The following is an 18111-nucleotide window of genomic DNA, read 5'->3' on the forward strand; positions in this document are numbered from 1 at the left end:
GTAAATCTTAATTTTTTAAATGGATTTTGCATTTATATATAGGAAGAACCTTGCAATCGTTGTTTTATGAGCTGTTAACTGTCATGCTCCATTAATAAGCATTTGTGTGTTTTACATAGCCTTAACTAATAGCTTTCACATTTATGTTAAATTAAGGTTTGTTTGTTTGTTATACATGCACTTATTGTCTTTAAGTATGAAGTTCATTATAAAATCTATTTTAAAATAAAGGGTAAATTTTCATATGAGAATCTGATGTGATATATATTTCATTCTAATTTCTCATTGAGGCTGAAGTGAAGACTTACTAGTCATAGGGTATGTCTAGACTGCATTCTAAAATCGAAATAAGATACGCAATTTCCACTACTCAAATTGCGTATCTTATTTAGGTTTTATTTTGAAATAGGCTATTTTGAAATTTGGCACATCTATACCACGCCAAATTTTGAAATAAAGCACTATTTCGAGATATCCCTTAATCGTCGTGGAACAAAGTTTACAGGGATGCTGAAATAGCGCATCTGTTATTTTGAAAATTATTTCAAAATAGCAGATGCATTCTTTGGACGCGGGGTAGCTAGTTCAGGATACCTTGGGTATCCCCAAATAGCCTGGTGGTCTAGATGTACCGAAAGGGTAAACATTTCAAAAGCGTTCAAGCATCTAAAGATGCAGATGGGCATCTCTTGGAATATTCATAGCATCTAAGAAAGATAGACATCTACTCCCACTGAAATCAATAAGGGCCCTAGTGTACTTGGCTAATATTTGTCCTCAATTCTCTACTGGACTCTTTGGTTGTCATGTTCAACCACAGATAGATGTAAGTTCTTTTAATTAGTGCTGCATGTTGTATATAGGCTAAAGGCATTTGGGAATGAAAGACCCTATCTAAAAGTAAGATTTTTTTTTTTTTTTTAGAATGTATTTTGTTTTATTATTTATTGTCCATTTAGCTTGGATTAAGCTATATAGAAATAAAGTCTGCTCTCATGTATACCTAACTATCTCCACAGAAGTCAGTGAAGTTACAAAGCTATCCCGTAAACTGAAATAGTGCAGTGAGATGTGGTTGGCATATTTTAGTTAAAATGTTTCTTGTTCCCATTCCCTCATCCATGATTTTACACCCTACCTCAAGATAATGGGATAATTTTTTCTGTTTTCTTTCCACTTCATTTTTCACATCATCTATTTTCCAGACCAAAATCAATGCTGGTATACAACTGTACAACAGGTGGAATCAACCCTTTCTGCTGGGGAGAGATAGGTAAGTTCTAACTAAAGCAACAAAGTGTAAACCAGACCTGGAATCAGTAGTCCTGGTTTTAGCTGACAGACTAAGTAGCAGCAGCCTGACTCTGTAAGTGCTCAGCACATGGAACTCTCTTTACAGTGAACAGGAGTGTTGTGTGCAGTGGTTCCACAGATCCAGCCTTAACTCCTAATTCAAAAAGCACTTTTAAGCATCAATTTCATTTTAAACCTGTGAATAAACTCATTCCTGTTCATCAAAGCATTTAAGCACATGATTAATTTTAAGTGTTTGAGTAATCCCATCCCCATTCATCAAAGCATATGCTTAAGTGCTTTGTTGAACGTTTAAGACTGTGAAGAAAGGAGCCATGACTTCAGGTTCCGTAGGAAGATTCTGTAAATATCCATACCCAAATTTCCTCTTTGCTTTCTTGTGTTTAAATCCAATTAGAGAACCCTTGACATGAATAACAAGGAGTCCAGTGGAGCTTTAAAGACTAACAAATTTATTAGTGTATTACAGCATAAGATTTTGTGAGTTACAACTCACTTCCTCAGATCTATTCCCAAAGGCTACTCTAATTATCAGAATAGGAAAAGTATGTTAAGAGGAAATAAAATCCCTATATCTTCATGTTCCTACACCACATTTTAAGGGTAGAGATTTGAAATAAAAATGTCTTTGACTCACTTGAAATGATGACTCTGCAAATAAGACTTAATTTAACAGAGTTTGCCTTCCCTTCTAAAAATCTGCCCATTGGTAATAGTGAAGCCATTTTCATGGTGGTTTTTTTTTTTTTCTTTTTGAATGAAATGTTTTAAATATGGCATAATGCTGAGACAGTGGCAATGGAAATGTAAGGCTAAAGCCTAAGGTCATTACTCTGAAAAATTGCCAGAGAAATGATTAGCAGAATTTGACCCACACTTTTAGAGAGCTTCAACTACAGTACTGTAAATCAGACAATATACAACAGCAGAATCATAGTGGGCATGATTCTCCACTGCCTTGCATTAAATGTCTTCATATAGCTAATCAGCACCTATGTAACACTCCCAGTTGTTGCCTTTTCTGTAATTTATTGGTGAGGATGCTGATAAATGAATGGATCGTATCTAATCTTTTCCTATTAAAATGATTATTGGCCTAACTAGGAACTTGGATTCATCAGCCTGTGTAACAGAAGCTTGGTTCTGATGGTTCAGCTGCATCCACTCGCAGCTTGATGCACAAAGCAAGCTTGTGCATAAGCAGCTGAGCTTTGTTAATGGACTGAGGGCAAAATTTCTCTGATCCGCACTGCAGATCTGTATTGCATATTCTTCCCAGAGCTCCCATTGAAATCGGTAAGAGTTTGCTTAGGGACTGAGTGAAGAATATGCAATGGAAAGCTGCACTGTAGATTTGAGAGCAGAATTTTGCCCTTAATGAAACAGTACTGTTGAAGAAGTGGGTTTGAAAAGGGATTATTGCCACATTCATAGTTCAGGCTTAGCACGTAAGTGTTGTCTTCAAAAGCAAGTACCCCAGTTTGAATTTCCAAATGGGTCTGCTTTCCATTTGTTATAAATAAGAATACTTGCTTTTAAAATGGTCTTTCGATATGGTCTTTTTGAACCTTTATCTATTAATCCCCTGTCTATCCTCTGTCCGTTTCACTTTGACCCCTACACCCCATGAGATATAATGGGTACTTTTCATATACACATATTTAAAAGGCCAGAAGAGTCATGAAGATCATCTCATCTTCTCACCTCCTGCCTAACACAGGCCATAGAATCTTACAATTCTTTCTATAGGCAGGACTGAGAGCACCTCCCATTATTATATCTTGTTTTCAGGTGCTTAAAATTTTCCCAACATTAAATTATTTGGACTGAAATTTCCCGTATCAAATGTTTGCCTCATGCTGAAATTGTTTTGGAAAATTACAGTCAAAATGGTCTACCAATCCCCAAGAATAAAGGCAGAGAAAAATACATTGTTTTGCCTATGTTAAAAAAAGCAACATTTTTCTCTGAGATCTTCTAGCATGCCATGCATTGGAGTAGATGGTTGGTATTTGGAAGAGGAGTGGCCGCTGGGTCATGAATGTTCATTATGCCATCCCCATAAAAACGTACCCATAACTGGCTAAAAATAAGCCTTTGGAAGAAAAATCACAATTTACACATGCTCAGTAAAGACCTCTTGGGGTGTGTCTACACAGCACCCTAAACTCAAAATAACACACTATTTCGAGCCATCCCTTAAACTTCGTGCAATAAGGTTACCGGGGTGCTGAACTAGCATGCCCTTTATTTTGAAAAATAGATATGCAATAGACCCTCGTTATAACACCCTTCACGAAAGGGGCTATAGCGAAATGGTCCCTGAAACCCATCTCCAGCCCTGCCCTCTGTAGATAAGGGCTGCCAGCTTCTCCAGTCCAGGGCGATGGATAAGGCAGAGTGCTCTTCCTGCCCCACAGCTGGGACAAAAATCTCCTCCTCTGTCCCCCGCTGCCGTCCCAGAGCCAGAGGAGCTCACACTGCCCTGACCACAGCCACCTCCCCGCCCCCAATAATGAGCCCCTGGCTATACAAAACAAATGGCTTGGAGTGAGAGTGTACTGTATTGTATAAACACTTTTTCTGCCTAATGCTAAGATTAGATTGCTAACTCAGTTCTTTACATTATCAGGTTGCTGACTCAACTCTCTTTCCTTGCCAAACAAGCAGGAAATATACCTTCCACATATTGCATTCTAGATAGCCCCTTCTTTTCTTGATTTGTGTGCAACAGCGTCCCATGACTTTTTTCAGTTCTTTATTATTCTCTTGTCCATTTCTTCCATCTCAGGGTGTCTCCAGAAGAATACCCCCTTCTTGGTCTGTGTTTATAAGTAGGCCTGTTTGTTGGCCTGGAATAGAATTTGGGGGTTTAACTTTCTGATACTCTTCTATCCTTACCAATATATGTGAACAAAGCCAGATGGGCTGAAAAGAGATAAGAAGAGATGGAGTTAAAAGTATGACAGGGTATGGTGCGGAGCTATATGCACAACTGTCGTAGCAAATAAAACACACAGATTATAATTATAATTGATTACCAATAGGTGCAGGATTAAGAGTTGTCTTCCAGTTTTCACATAAGAGTGCATTAAATCATCCCGCCTGTTATTGGCTCCTGCTGCTCAAAAGTCTGTTCCCAAACTCATCCACACTTGAGGATTAGTTTACTAACTCAGTTCTTTGCCTGATTAAGTTGCTGACTCAGCTCTTTCCTTGCTTGTTCTCTTTCCTTGCCAGACAGGAAGGAACTATACCTGCCATGTATTGCATCCTAGATAGCCCCTCATTTTGCAAAAGGAAGAAACAATGTGTTAGGAGTGTAGAACAGCAGTTCTCAAAGTGGGGTCTGTGCACTACGCGTGGTCCATGACTGTCTTGCAGTGGGGCCAAGGACTTGAGGCTCACACTCCCTTGCAGCAGGAGCCTGGAGCATCAGCGCTGGCTTCCTGCAGCAGGAGGGGGAGCCCTAAGCCTTGCAGACTGGATCCAGCTTGCAGGGGAAAGAAGCAGCTCCGTGTGCTACCACTAACCATCACCCTGGCCAGGGGAACTGCAGTGCAGGAAACTGTTCACCTGGAGGTTTCCCCACTGCTTCCATTGGCCAGAAACATGGCCACTGAGAGCAGTGGGGAGATAATGCCTGGGAACAGCAGGAGGCACGGAGCCAGGCATGCTCAGACCCGTGCACTTCCATCCCCCTCCCACTGAGTCCCTACATCCCCATCCCACTCCTACACTCTCCCTCCCAGATCCCCTACCTCCATCCTGCTCCTGCACCCTACCTCCTATCCAGACACCTCACCCCCAGCCTGCTTCTGCAACCTGCTTCCCATCCAGACCACCACCACCCCCATCCTCAGCCTGCTCCTGCCCCCAACCTCTCATCCAGACCCTGCACTCCCACCCCCTCCTACTCCTGCTCATCTATTTCACGTATTCCATTGGTTGATTCCAAGGACTTGTTTACACCAGAAATAGCCATTTTGAAATAGTTATCTAAGTAAAAGCCCCTGCCTGCACATTCTTATTCTGAAATAAGAGTGTTCATGAGTACGTACTGTTCCCAAAGCACATTGATTCCTTTCACTAATCCCTATATAATACAGGCTTTCTTCTATCCTTCACTTTCTGATCTAGGGTGATTACTTTAAGGGACTTCTAGCTCTCCTCCCAGATCCCTGTTTTCTGGGGAGAAATATCATAGGGACCTCCCTTGTCACTAACTCATACTTCTACAAAGCTAACCAGCAAAGCCCGTGATTACATGACATGCTTCCTCTCAGGACAGATTAGGCCACGACTCTTACTTTATACCAACCAGACCCCACTCTAGTCCTTCAAAATTCCCCGCCAGCAGGGGCAGCCCGTGAGTATAGGCCAACTCGGCTGTCACCTAGGGTGCCGCTTTCAACGGGGCACCCGATGATGACGTCACACCATTGATGGCCATGCAGGCAGGGGTGCCGATTGCACATTCCACCTGGGGTGCCAGCTGCCGCAGCCCACCTCGAGCCGCCCCTGCCCGCCAATCTATGTACTCACCAACCATTGTGGCTCCACTCCCAGCCACGGCACCAAACAGCTGACCAGTGTGCTGTCCAGAACACTCAAGTTCACAGACAGACTTCTGAATTGAAAATGCATGTCATTTATTTGCTGCTTAACTAAAGCAGGGCACGGTATAGAATTAAATGCTGGCACACATCCACATTCAGGTGTGCCTTAAATACAAAAGCTGTTCATTATATATATATATATATATATATATATATATATATATATATATATATATATATATATATATATATATATTGTATAAACACTTTTTCTGCCTAGCTCTAGCATTAGTTTGCTAATTCAGTTGTTTGTCAGACTAGACTGCTGACCAAGCTGTTTACCCAGTCAGATTGCGGGCTCAGCTTTTTACCTGGCTGTTTTCTTTCCTTGCCAGACAAGCAGGCATCTTTTCATATATCCCAATACCTATATTATAACATACTTTCTACACATTACATCCTACACTAAGGAAACAAATTATTCATAAATTTTAAAAGTGCATTATTAAATGTGCAGTGAAATCTGCACCCATGCACATCTGTCATAGCAGACGATCTTTGGAAAGACACTGTTTTGGTACCTAGTACAATTTTGCTCAACTTTCAATCAAAGAAATTTGAACTACTCAAGGAATATTTTACTGATCCTTTGAGTGGCTGATTCTAGGAGGTTTTAGTGTCACATCCAGTGTTTTATTTTATCTTTCAGTTTAGCTATTTTTATCTTTTTAATCTAGCACTCCCTCTGGTATAAATCTTCCCTTGATATAAAGCAGTGTTTTTCAACGTGGGCCATGGGCCCGCTTTGGGAAAGCCGCTAGCAGGCCCACACCACTTTGTTTACCTAAAGGGTCCACAGCCATGGAGCCTCATGGTTCCCATTGGCTCCAGTTTGCCATTTCCAACCAAGGGGAACCTAAGGGTTGAATTTAAGCTAAAATGTGTTTGCTCTACAGTTAATCTTTCTTTAGTTCTCATCTATTTCACGTATTCCCTTGGTTGATTCCAAGGACTTATTCGCCCCTGAAATAGCCATTTTGAAATAGTTATCTAAGTAAAAGCCCCTGCCTGCACATTCTTATTCTGAAATAAGAGTGTTCACAAGTGGGCACTTTGAAATAGGGTAATAATAGCTAATGAGTAATAATATTAATAGCTCTGGAATAGTTTTTTTTTTTTTTTCACTAAATTTCCATGTGTAGACATGCCCTAAATGCCAGGTTATCTAATTATTTAAATTAGTTTATTCCTTTTCCAAATAACAAAATGCCTTGGAAAGCATATTTGTATCTCTTTTCTATTGTTGTTGTTATTATATATTATCGTTGTTACAAAATCTGTGCCTGGCAGCTAAGCATTAACCTGAAGTAATCTCGAAGCGATTTGTTCTGCTTTACTGCAATTTAGGTCCAGCCAATAAAATCAAACTGGGTTAATCTTGCTGTCTCCAGCATACTCTAGATGTTCTGAAACGTCTAGTCAAAAGCAGTTATTCAAAACTGGCTGCAAGATGAGTTTCACTGTGTGAATATTAATGCATTTCAATCCATCCACTTTTTCCTTGATGAACTGAGATTGGCAGAATGTGTTCTGATTTTGATCCATGGAAATTCCAAATGTATTTCTAGAGCATGGGGAAGGCGTCCTAGTGTCATTTCAGTAAATGTATTGGGGTTTTTATTTGTGCTCAGGGTTCTTGGCCTTCCCTGAGCAACTTTAATTTAGCCCTCTTGTATACATGCATTATGATTAGTGCTGGATGAAATGTTATGGCCAAAGAGAATGTGTGGTGGACTTTATTTTGTTTGCCTGCATGTTGGTTGGTTTGTTTGCGGGAGGGGAAGAAAGTTCTGGAAAATACAGATTTAGTTTAGCAGAAACTTTTAATGCATTTGTCACACATTACTTCAGTTGAAAAAACTGGAGGAAAAAAAACCTAAAAAAGCCTATATGTTTCAACTTGATATTTTCAAAATTAACCACTCTGACATTTTGATTTGAGCCAACTTTTCATTTTGAAATTTACTTGAATGCGAATAGCTCACATTAGGCCCTGATTTACCTCTTTCCCACGCAAAACTAGTTCTTGTACATTTATTACAGGTTGAAACTCTCTTAACCGGGACTTTCTGGTCTGGCAACATCTGTAGTCCTGCCAGACCATGGATATTCCAGGACCAGAGAGGCCCAGTGGAGAACTAGTGTGTGGGAGTCCTGCAGCCTGGCAGGACAGTGGGAGCCCAATACACGGCAGCGGGGGCTTCCCAGCAGGGGAGTGGGAGCCCCACACGCAGTATTGGGGCAGCCCAGTAGCAGTGGGAGCACAGAGATAGTGGGGCAGCCCAGCACAGCAGCAGGAACGAGGGCTCGGAGGTGGTGGTGCTGCCAGGTGTTGCAATTGGAGCCCAGTGTTCATGGATGCAGCAGGGCTGCCGAGGAGGATAGTGGGGGCCAGTGAGAGCAGGGAGCCAGCTGGGAGGCTGGCAGGCCACACCACGGTTGGAGGGGGCTGGTGGCAGGGGGAGCCAGAAATGGGCTCCCCTGGTCCAGCAAAATCCATTATCCAGGACTGGTTAGGTCCTGAAGGTACTGGACATTGTTTACAACAGAATTGGTATACAAGGTAAGAGAAAATATTCTAAAAATTAATTATCTCTTTTGATACTTCCTACACCCCGTGTCTTTATATATCTCAAATCTTACATCCATCACAAACAGTGACATACATGTATTTGTGTCCATAATGGCCGTGTTGTACTGAGAGCTATGATACTCTTATACTGATTTGGGATTTTGAGCTGTTGTGTCTGATTCTCAAAAGGATTCAAGGCCAGATGTTGGAGCCACATTTTCAAAAGAGCTCAAGTATCTCCCCTTTATGCATGTAAATAAAGCTCAGATTCCCCAAAGTGCTCAGTACGCAGACCTCTTTTGAAAATCTAGGCCAGAGCATATCTGAAAGTCCAATGCAACATGTGTAGGCATATAGAGGCTAGTAAATGTACTATATATGTGAATGCAGCAACTCCGTGAAATAAGGGCTGTGGTCTCCCCACTAGAAGTTTTGAGAGAAAGAAATTAGAGGTAGGAATTAAGCTATTCTATCTTTTTACCAGATAGAATAAGATGGTTTTGATCATAAATTGGCCACAGCACCAGTTGTGCCAATTATGTAGCATGGTTTTATATCTTCTATCAATCACTAAAACACCTTTCACTGAGAATTTCAGGTAGGCCATCTCATAGTCATCTCAAGTTTTTACTAGAACAATACAAGGATGAGGTTTACCTATTGCTTTTTTATTTTCTCTCTTGTCTTTCCTCTGCCTTTTGTTAAACATGATTTCCACATCAAGAAGGAATCGTGCTGCACTGTCGATACAGCTGTTTTGCTGGAAGCCTTAATTAGCTAACATAGGGAAGGCATTGCTGATTTGCCCAGATTCAATGTATGGTATGTGATTTGAAATGACATTGGCTGCATTTTAAAAATATGACCAAAAATGCAATTTTTTGTTACATTTTTAAAGTGCAGAAAATCAAGGCTAGCAACAGTAGTTTGAGGGGGGAGAGCTAAATGACGGTTTCCAAAAGAATACCCCCTAAATCTGTTTATGATTGAAAACTGGATTTGCAAAAGTTTGGGTTTAAATAAAAGCAGATGATGCTCTAAACACTTGCTGCTTGATGGTATCAAAGCTCTACCACAGCTACAGGATATCACTGCCAGCAAATAAAATATGTGGGTTTGCATTAGGAAAAGGAGAAGCTAAATAAACTCTGAAACTGGAACACTGCTCAGGACTTAAAGAGCCTTGTTAAAGAAGAAGGAGCAAAATTCATGGGATTTCCCACCTGATGCACAGATTCTTACATAGTATTAGGTATGCCTCATGATTATTTGCTGAGCACCCATATGCTAGACACTGTAAAAGATACAGCCTGGACATTGCCTTCAGTGTCGATGCATTGTGACATCCAACACTTTAGCCTTCCGTTCACCTTGGTTGGTTTATATCCCTAAATTCCAAGCTCCAGTACTTGGCAAGATTTTTTAATACCTAATCAAATTATCCAGAATTCTTCTTTTCCTAACCCACCACCCAGCTTTATAATTACTCGAAAGTGGGATTAATGGGGAGGGAAAGAAAGCCAGACAGGGATCTGGAGATTGCTTCAGTCTGAAATATGGAACTACTATATGTTAGCTCGCATATATGTGGAGGAACAAATGACCAAATGCAGATTTTGAATAGCCCAAGAGTGTTCAGGAAAATTCACAGGGGTATAGCTGTCGCCACTGAAGCACAACATTGGCACAGCTGCCACACTGTCACGGTGTCATTTTAATATTTTAAGTATAGACGTATCCTTAGTATGTGATCTAAATACAACAGTTGCCATTTTAGTCTCATTTCTCAGGCACCATGGATTATGACTATAATGGAATTAACTTTGTTGTTGCACAAACAACAAAATCCCTCAAGAATCTGTGGTGTAGCTGATGACTGCACCCTAAACCAATTTTTCCCTGCAGGAGCAATGAGGAGGATTTTCAGAATATATAGCACATAGAACATACAGCTATGCTAATTGTTTCTGCTCAGTATAGCCCAATATGTGCACTAGGATTTTTGAAAATGAAAGTTCTCTTAAGAAATGCAATCACAATTTAAAGTTAATGGTCAAGTTTTGCTCATTTCATGAGTTAATCAGCATGAAACAGCCATCTTTCTCCCCTGACAAAATGTAAATAATTTAATCCAGCTATTTTCCTATTAAGTTATTGCCCAGTGGTATTAATAGATTTGAGCACATTGGTATGCACATAGCACTTGTTCTAAAAGTGGTGCATGCCTAATTGAAAACATTTGTTTTCTTACAGGATACCATGTCATATCCACATTCAAGAGGAACCCTCTTGAACAGGCCTTCAGAATACCCAGGGCTCAGACGACCTCAAACTACCTGATAAACCAGTACTGGATAGCTGTCAGTCATAAGGCTCCAGCCATGCTCTATGACTTGTACATGAGGTTAACAGGAAGAAAGCCCAGGTGAGAAGTTGCACTAATCCGTATAGCCTCAGACCTAAAAATATCATAGAGGAGAAGGATGCTCATGTATCCTGAGAAAATGAGCCCTTCAATATTTCTTCTCGCTTTAAAGTTCTTGGTCCCCTTCCTTTCTCCAGTATTACTCTTGAGCCATTTACTCAAGAAAGAAAGAATGGAGCCCCATTTGCACAGCCCATTATATGTAAGTATTCTTGCACAAGAGGGCTTATCCCCGAGTGGGAACGTCAAAATATTTGTGCAAGAAGCACTGAATTCTTACATTAGAACGTCAGTGCTCTTGCGCAAAATCTTGCCAGTCTAGACGCACCCCTAGAGTCCCAGTTATCCCCAACTTCAGGAATGCCCCTAGGACTCATAAAAAACTGGGCATAAATTATGGATGTAAAGGACTAGACGGCTATACGATAAGCAAATGCCTATCGAATAGTCAACAGGATAAGTGACTAGTCACTCCCTTTCCTCCCCCTTCCCTCCCCTCCGCTGCCTCTACCAGATAGAAGCAGCAAGGTGGGGGAGAAACAGGAGGGTACTTAAAAGCAGCAGCACCGCACGAAGTCCGGCCTCAGCTGCTCCATATAGTGCTGCCACTTTGATGGCGCCTTATGGCATTTCAAAGCGACAGCGCTGCATGGAACCCAGGCTCCAGGGGCTCTTGTGCATTTCAAAGAGGAAGCGCAGCATGGAGCCTGGGACCAGCATGGGACTCTGAGCCCATTTCAAAGAGGGAGTGCCCACGTGAAGCCCAGAGTCAGCAGGACTTCCCGCTGGCTCTGGGCTCCACGTGGTGTTCTAACTTTGAACATGCCTCTTGAGGGTGTTCCTCATCCCCCAGGGTGGAGCTGCCACAGATGGTGGAGACACACCTTCTCAAAATTGTGTCTCACTGTCCCAAGTAGCATGGACCTGCCATAGCTGGGGAGAGGCATCTCTCCCCCAGCCGAGCCCAACTTCACTGGAGTTGGCATGGCCAACAGAGCAGCACCTTTCACCTAGCCCAGAGCTGCTACGAGAGATGACTAGGGAGACAGTCTCTCCCAAGGGAACCTGTACACAAACCCCTTATTCCCATCCCCATCCCATATGCCACACACCCAGGCACAGCCATAACCCCTTAGCCAAGTTCCCTCCTACATCCTAAATCTCTCGGCCCCACCCCACAACAGATTGTCCATGTGCAGAATGAATTTTGTTATGTGCACCAATATTGCATTTACTGCACATGGACATAAAAAATTAGAGGAAACACTGGTTATGTGCAGCCTATTCACAGTGAGCAAGCACTTAGGCCAGGTCTACACTAGCTTGGAAGCTCAGTGTGAGGTATGTACATAGCTGGAGTTGGCTTATCTTAAGCTGAGCTTGGTGGCGTTCCCACAATGGGAGGTTGATGAGAGCAAAGGCTCCCATAGCTTCCCTTACTCTTCGCAAGAGCAGGAGTGCCGGATGCTTGCGGAGGCATCCTCTAAGATCAATTTAGGGTGTCTTAACTAGATTCACTAAATTGAATTCCAGAAGATCCATCACAGTGATCATCTGCAGAGTGAAAATTCAACCTAAAAAACAAAGGAAATGTATATATCTTAGTCCTGGGGGAAATGTGTCAATTGTTGCACTTAGAGCCATAGTAAAATTGCAGAATTCCTCTGTCCTGATATCTGAAAACTGGAGTTATGTAATGCTCTCTCTAATATGCAAAGCTACCTAGGAATTAGTCAGCTTGTTCCCATTATTTGGTTCAAGCTAGTAAATTCGGCCATGATCCTGCAACTGTAGTTACACCCTCATACTCATCTGAGTCTCTCGGAAGTCAGTAGTGATCTTTTCAGGGCCTGTCTTTGAGAAGCCGGCTGCAGAATCAGGGCCTCAGTTGGGATTGTTAAATACTTACTAAGCAAGTTCTCAGCCTGCTGAAGAGCATATGATGCTGCTGGACGTCTGAATCCCAAAGCTCAGATGCATGATAGCTAGCAAAAAGCAACTATGGCATGAAACTCCACGGGGCAACCTATTCTATAGAGTAGGTGAGCCCTGACTGAAATGTTAATCGGATCAGAGCTAACTCTCCTTGTTTCCTTATATGAGCTGCTGTAGCTCTGCATGGTTCAGACACTTCTGCACTGTTTCAGGATGATGAAGATCTTCAATCGGCTGCACAAGTCTATGATGCTGCTGGAATATTTTACCTGTCAGTCCTGGGAGTGGTCTTCTGATAATATGAACATGCTAATGGCCCAGCTCAGTCCAGAGGACAGGAGAGTAAGTATACCTATTGCCACTAATGCTTAATTGCTTGTATTTCCAGCCATAGCTGTGTTCACCTCCAGTCTTCCAGCCCATCATACTTGATTTATGAGTGAGCCTTCACATAGCATCTTCCAGGGATGGTCAGCATTGAAAATACTTCTTAGAAAGAAAGAGAAATAATTTATCCCCATCCCCCTCCACAGGTTTGTTAATTAGTCTTGTATGAGCCTTTTTGTTTAGAAGGATGTTTCCTTTTCTGCATTGCAAAAGCAGATGGCTCAATCACTGAAGATGGCACTCGGTGTTTACTCAACCCGCGGCTGTTCACTTGATGAAAAGTCTTTTCAATAGCTTCCCACCAGTCCTAAAACCCATGACTCTTTGAGATCTTTATTTTGTCCTCTCCACCTTTTAACCCAATAGCAGCATGCTCCCTCTCACATCTCTCTGTGAAGGGTAATCCTCCTTGTGGCCATCACTTTGGCTCAGTGGATCAGCAAGCTAGCAGCCATGATGGCTGACCCTTTACCCCCACACTTACACTATGTTTCATAAACTCAAAGCTTCCTTGCAACTACATCCCACATTCCTCCCAAAGGGGACCTGTGTCTTCCATCCTAAGCCACACTTCTCCCCTGCAGATAGGAGAATCCAGTCCATCAACATCTCCCATGTGCTAGTATTCCGCTTCCACAGTATGTATGTCTTCTGCATATTAACAAAATTGTTAATTTCTATTGCTGACTGACTCAAGGGCCAAGCACTCTCCTCCCAGTGAATCTCAAAATCGGTATCTAGGAATGCTACACATTTTCCAGCATCCTGCCACCTGGCAAAATTATGGTGCACTCGATGCAGACACAAGTAGCCACCTCTACCTCCCTAGCAGATGTTGCCTGGCAGGACATCTTTGCAAACATTTGGAAGATTACAAGGTGATAAGTAACAGCATGGATTTTGTCAACAACAAATCTTTGCCAAACAAATCTGATAGCTTTTTTGGACAGTGTAACTATTAGGTAGGTATATAACCGCTTGGATAACCATTTCCAGAGTGTAGTTATCAGTGGTTCCACAGGGATCAGTCCTGGGACCAGTTCTATTCAGTATCTTCATCAATGATTTAGATGATGGCACAGAGAGTACGCTTATAAAGTTTGCCGATGATACTAAGCTGGGAGGGGTTTCAAATGCCTGGATGAAAAGAGAAAACTGAGAAGGGATACAACAGTTTTAGTTTGTTATATGGAGGAGGGTGAAAAATGGTTCTCCTTAACCTCTGAGAACAGGATAAGAAGCAATGCATTTAAACTGCAGCAAGGGAGGTTTAGGTTGGACATTAAGGAGAACTTTTCTTAACTGTCAGAGTGGCGAGGCACCGGAATAAATTGCCTAGGATGATGCGAAATCTCCATTATTGGAGATTTTTAAGAGTAGATTACACACGTGTCAAGGATGGTGCTTGGTCCTGCCATAAGAGCAGGGGCCTGGACTTGATAACCTCTATAGCAGGGGTGGGGAACCTTTTTTGGGGACCTCTGGCCCACAGAAAAATCAGTGGGGGGCCACACAAAACAGAAGAAAAAACCCACTCTCACTGACATGACCCCCAACTGAGGAGAGAGCCTATCCCCACATTCCCCTTACACACCAGAGATGGGGGGGGGGGAGGAGAAGAGGGGCAGCTAGTAGATTTTGTGTGCTCTGCATCCAGCCCCTGGGCCTTAGGTTCCCCAACCCTGCTCTAGAGCTTCTGTACAGTTCTATGATTCTATGACATCTACTGGGCAGCAACATGGCATTCAGTACATATCTTCACCACCCATTACACCATCCCCCAAGACACTGTGGAAGATGCTTCAATGGGCCATGCCATATTGCAGGCTATGCTCTCTATTGCATCCTCACCCCCTTCTCCATGCTGATCACTGCTCAGTACTCACCCACACTTGGAATACATATAGGGACCACCACTTTAAAAAAACACAGTTTACTTGCGTCTCCAGAGAGTACCTGTACCAGCTGATAGTGGGGGAGGGGACCGAGTGAGGGCAAAGGCTTCATCAAATGTTACTGAGTCTGCTTGGTCCATGTGAGCATGCTCGGTACAAGCCAAGCAGCATCTTGGGGGGAGGAGGACCATATGATCCATTGTGCTTCTCCCCACACATTGTCTCTTCCTGTAATTTGTGGTTTCAGATGTGCAATCACTATTTGTATTTCAATACCTGTCCTCCTTCCTCTCTGCTGTGGACTCAGTGGTAAGAGTGACTGAAGAGATGTTGACCTGCACAACCTAATATAACCTCACCTGAGACACAGCATGACAAATGTACAGTTCCACAGGCAATACTTCAGAAATCTTTCAGAGCTTGCACATGGCACCCATGCGCACAAATATTTGGACTACAAACAGGAATACTGTATATTTGGAATACTTGAAGACCCTCCAGTTACAGACTTTTTTCCATCGAGCTCAGCAGGAGTTGGACAGGGCTTCCAGTACAATACTTGAGAAAATAGTACAGTGTCTTAGCCAGAGAGAACATACAGTATGAACATGTCCTGGATTTGAACAGCCCTAGAGCAGTAACTGCAGGACGTCAAAACCTAACATACTCTCTATTGGTTTAAGTACTTTTGCATAGGAGTGGGGCAGTAATGATTAGATAAGCAACAGGTCTGAAGAATCTAGGCTGAGTTTCAGCATACATATCATATATGTGCAGAGAGACAGGACTCCATGATCAAATAGAATTAGTCTAGTTCTTTGTGAAATTCTCATATGGATCCCCAGTATGGGAGATGTGGTACAATGCCTCACAAGACATGGAACTCCTATACCATGGATCCAGGAAGGTAGCTAATTCCAGGTATAACTATGTCATCTTCCTGTTTTCTATGGCTATATGCGGAGTTCTTGTCTAGCTCGGAACCAGGCTGATGCCACTGCTTATGCCTCAAGCTGGAAGGGCTGGATGGCATTGCGAGTGAAAGAGTTTGCGTCTGCATATCTTCCTTGAAAATACTTCCGTGGAGCCACATCAGCTCTCTTCTTATTCATGCATAAAGCCCTGCTTCACAATTAGCAGTTCTCTCTGCTAATCAAAGCACTTTCTCTTTATACTTTATTGATTAACCTGTTCCATAGACATACAATCGCTTAGGTCTACAATCCCCTGAGAGCATTGCTGATACTTGTTGCATTTAAAATCTCAAAGTATGAAACTATATGTCATTAGCAATTCAGTTGTTTGACATCAATTTGTCTGATTGAACAATGTCTTGGATTTCTGGAGCAACAAATGCTGAAAGAGAATGTAGCTCTGCCCAGCTGTACTATTGACACTGAGTGACCCTGAGTATTCAGTATGTCTGTATTTTCATTACAAATATAACCCCAGTATGATACGAGAACAGGACCTTTTGAAGTATTCTCAATATGCAGCATCTGTTACAGGACGATAGTATTTTCTTTAGTCACACTAAAAACATAGATAACTATATGTAGCACCATTGGCTGGAAATCTCCAGTTTCTAAAGGCCAGAGTTCCCTAAGCTGTGAGTTGAAAGCAGAGCTTAGGGAACTCTAATGAAGAGTAGTAGGATAGAGCTGGAGTAGAGTTGCTCATTCCTTCAGTTGAAACTCGTGGTTTGGAAATCTTTAGGCACAGGCTTTGTTCCAAGTGGAGCTCAGTTCAGGATCACAGCTTTGCTCTTTTACTGAAAATTGGACTGTGGTCTTTAATAAACTTCCCTTTTCTTTAATTCCAGTTATTCAACTTTGATGTGCGCCAGCTGCATTGGTCAGAATACATTGAAAATTATTGCATAGGTGCGAAGAAGTATCTGCTGAATGAGGACATGTCTGGGATTCCTGCAGCAAAGCAGCACTTACGAAAGTAAGCCACGTATGGTCAAATGTGGCAATGGCCCCTGGCTGCCTTGGATAGCTGTGTATAAGGGTGTTTAAGACAAGGGTTTCATATTTAATTGAAAGATATGGTTCCTGGGACAAGGCCAGGTGAATCAAACCCGTGCCAAGTTGTGAATGAGCTCCTTCAAGATAAGAAAGGCATAGCTCCCTACTTACATCAACTAAGAATCTGGCCTAATATTTCCTTGCCAATCTTATGGGGGGGAGGGGGTGGACAGGTCCCATGGTCCAGCAGCAGCACATTCTATTAGGAGGCTAGTAGCCTACCCTCCTCACCACTGAGTTACCCACCCTAAAGTGGCAGAGAGGCATTACAGTTCAGTTCATTCAGGACAAGAAAAACAAAAGCAAGGGGCAGTTCTTAATTTTAACAAATGCCTAAAGATTTATGACAATGTCCAAAGGTTGCATAAAACTTCAAACCAGAATGTAGAAATGCGCTTGTTCTGGAGATTGAGGCGATTTTACCTTTATTCCCTGACTCACATTCCTAGATCAAATAGAGTTTTCTAAACTGGATTTGGTATTTTGGGATTAGAAGCTATGAAGTTCTAACACATTGTGAATGAAAGATCTCGGGTTCCCTTTTTCAGTTAAGAAAAGTGTAAGCCCGTCTCATCTCCTCCAGACCAAATACCCAGAAGTGCCAAAAACCACAAAAAGGGGGCCAGAGGTGCTTATGCTGGAGGACCAATGCTATGTCCTTCAAGGAACAGCACTTTGCACTCGGGAAAATGCTGGCTGTTGTGAAGCTACAAGTATAAAACGGGCTGTTGCCATTGCTGGGATGTCATAAATGAATCATTAATTTGTTGTGTCATTTTTAAAGATTGATAATCCTCACATCTAAGTGCTTCTATAATAAATCAGGAACATGTAAGACAAATGGGTAGTACAAACTCCATCACTACCAGTATAAGCCAAAATATCAAAACAAAGTGCACACACAAAAAAGACTAAGCTATCTTGACCAGGCTAG

General features: G+C 42.2%; 1 protein-coding gene across 5 annotated transcripts in view; it reads left to right on the plus strand.

The window, feature by feature from the left end:
* FAR2 (fatty acyl-CoA reductase 2) overlaps positions 1-18111 on the plus strand; it is a 241065-nt gene that overhangs the window by 215413 nt on the left and 7541 nt on the right. For all 5 annotated transcript variants that reach the window (XM_075901421.1, XM_075901403.1, XM_075901416.1 and 2 more), the window contains 4 exons: positions 1206-1273; positions 10759-10930; positions 13078-13207; positions 16970-17097. In XM_075901421.1, the coding sequence (XP_075757536.1) occupies positions 1206-1273; positions 10759-10930; positions 13078-13207; positions 16970-17097 (498 nt within the window). The remainder of the gene's footprint in view (positions 1-1205; positions 1274-10758; positions 10931-13077; positions 13208-16969; positions 17098-18111) is intronic.

The sequence above is a fragment of the Pelodiscus sinensis genome, chromosome 1 (assembly GCF_049634645.1).
Source record: "Pelodiscus sinensis isolate JC-2024 chromosome 1, ASM4963464v1, whole genome shotgun sequence".
In the NCBI taxonomy this organism is placed as follows: Eukaryota; Metazoa; Chordata; order Testudines; family Trionychidae; genus Pelodiscus; species Pelodiscus sinensis.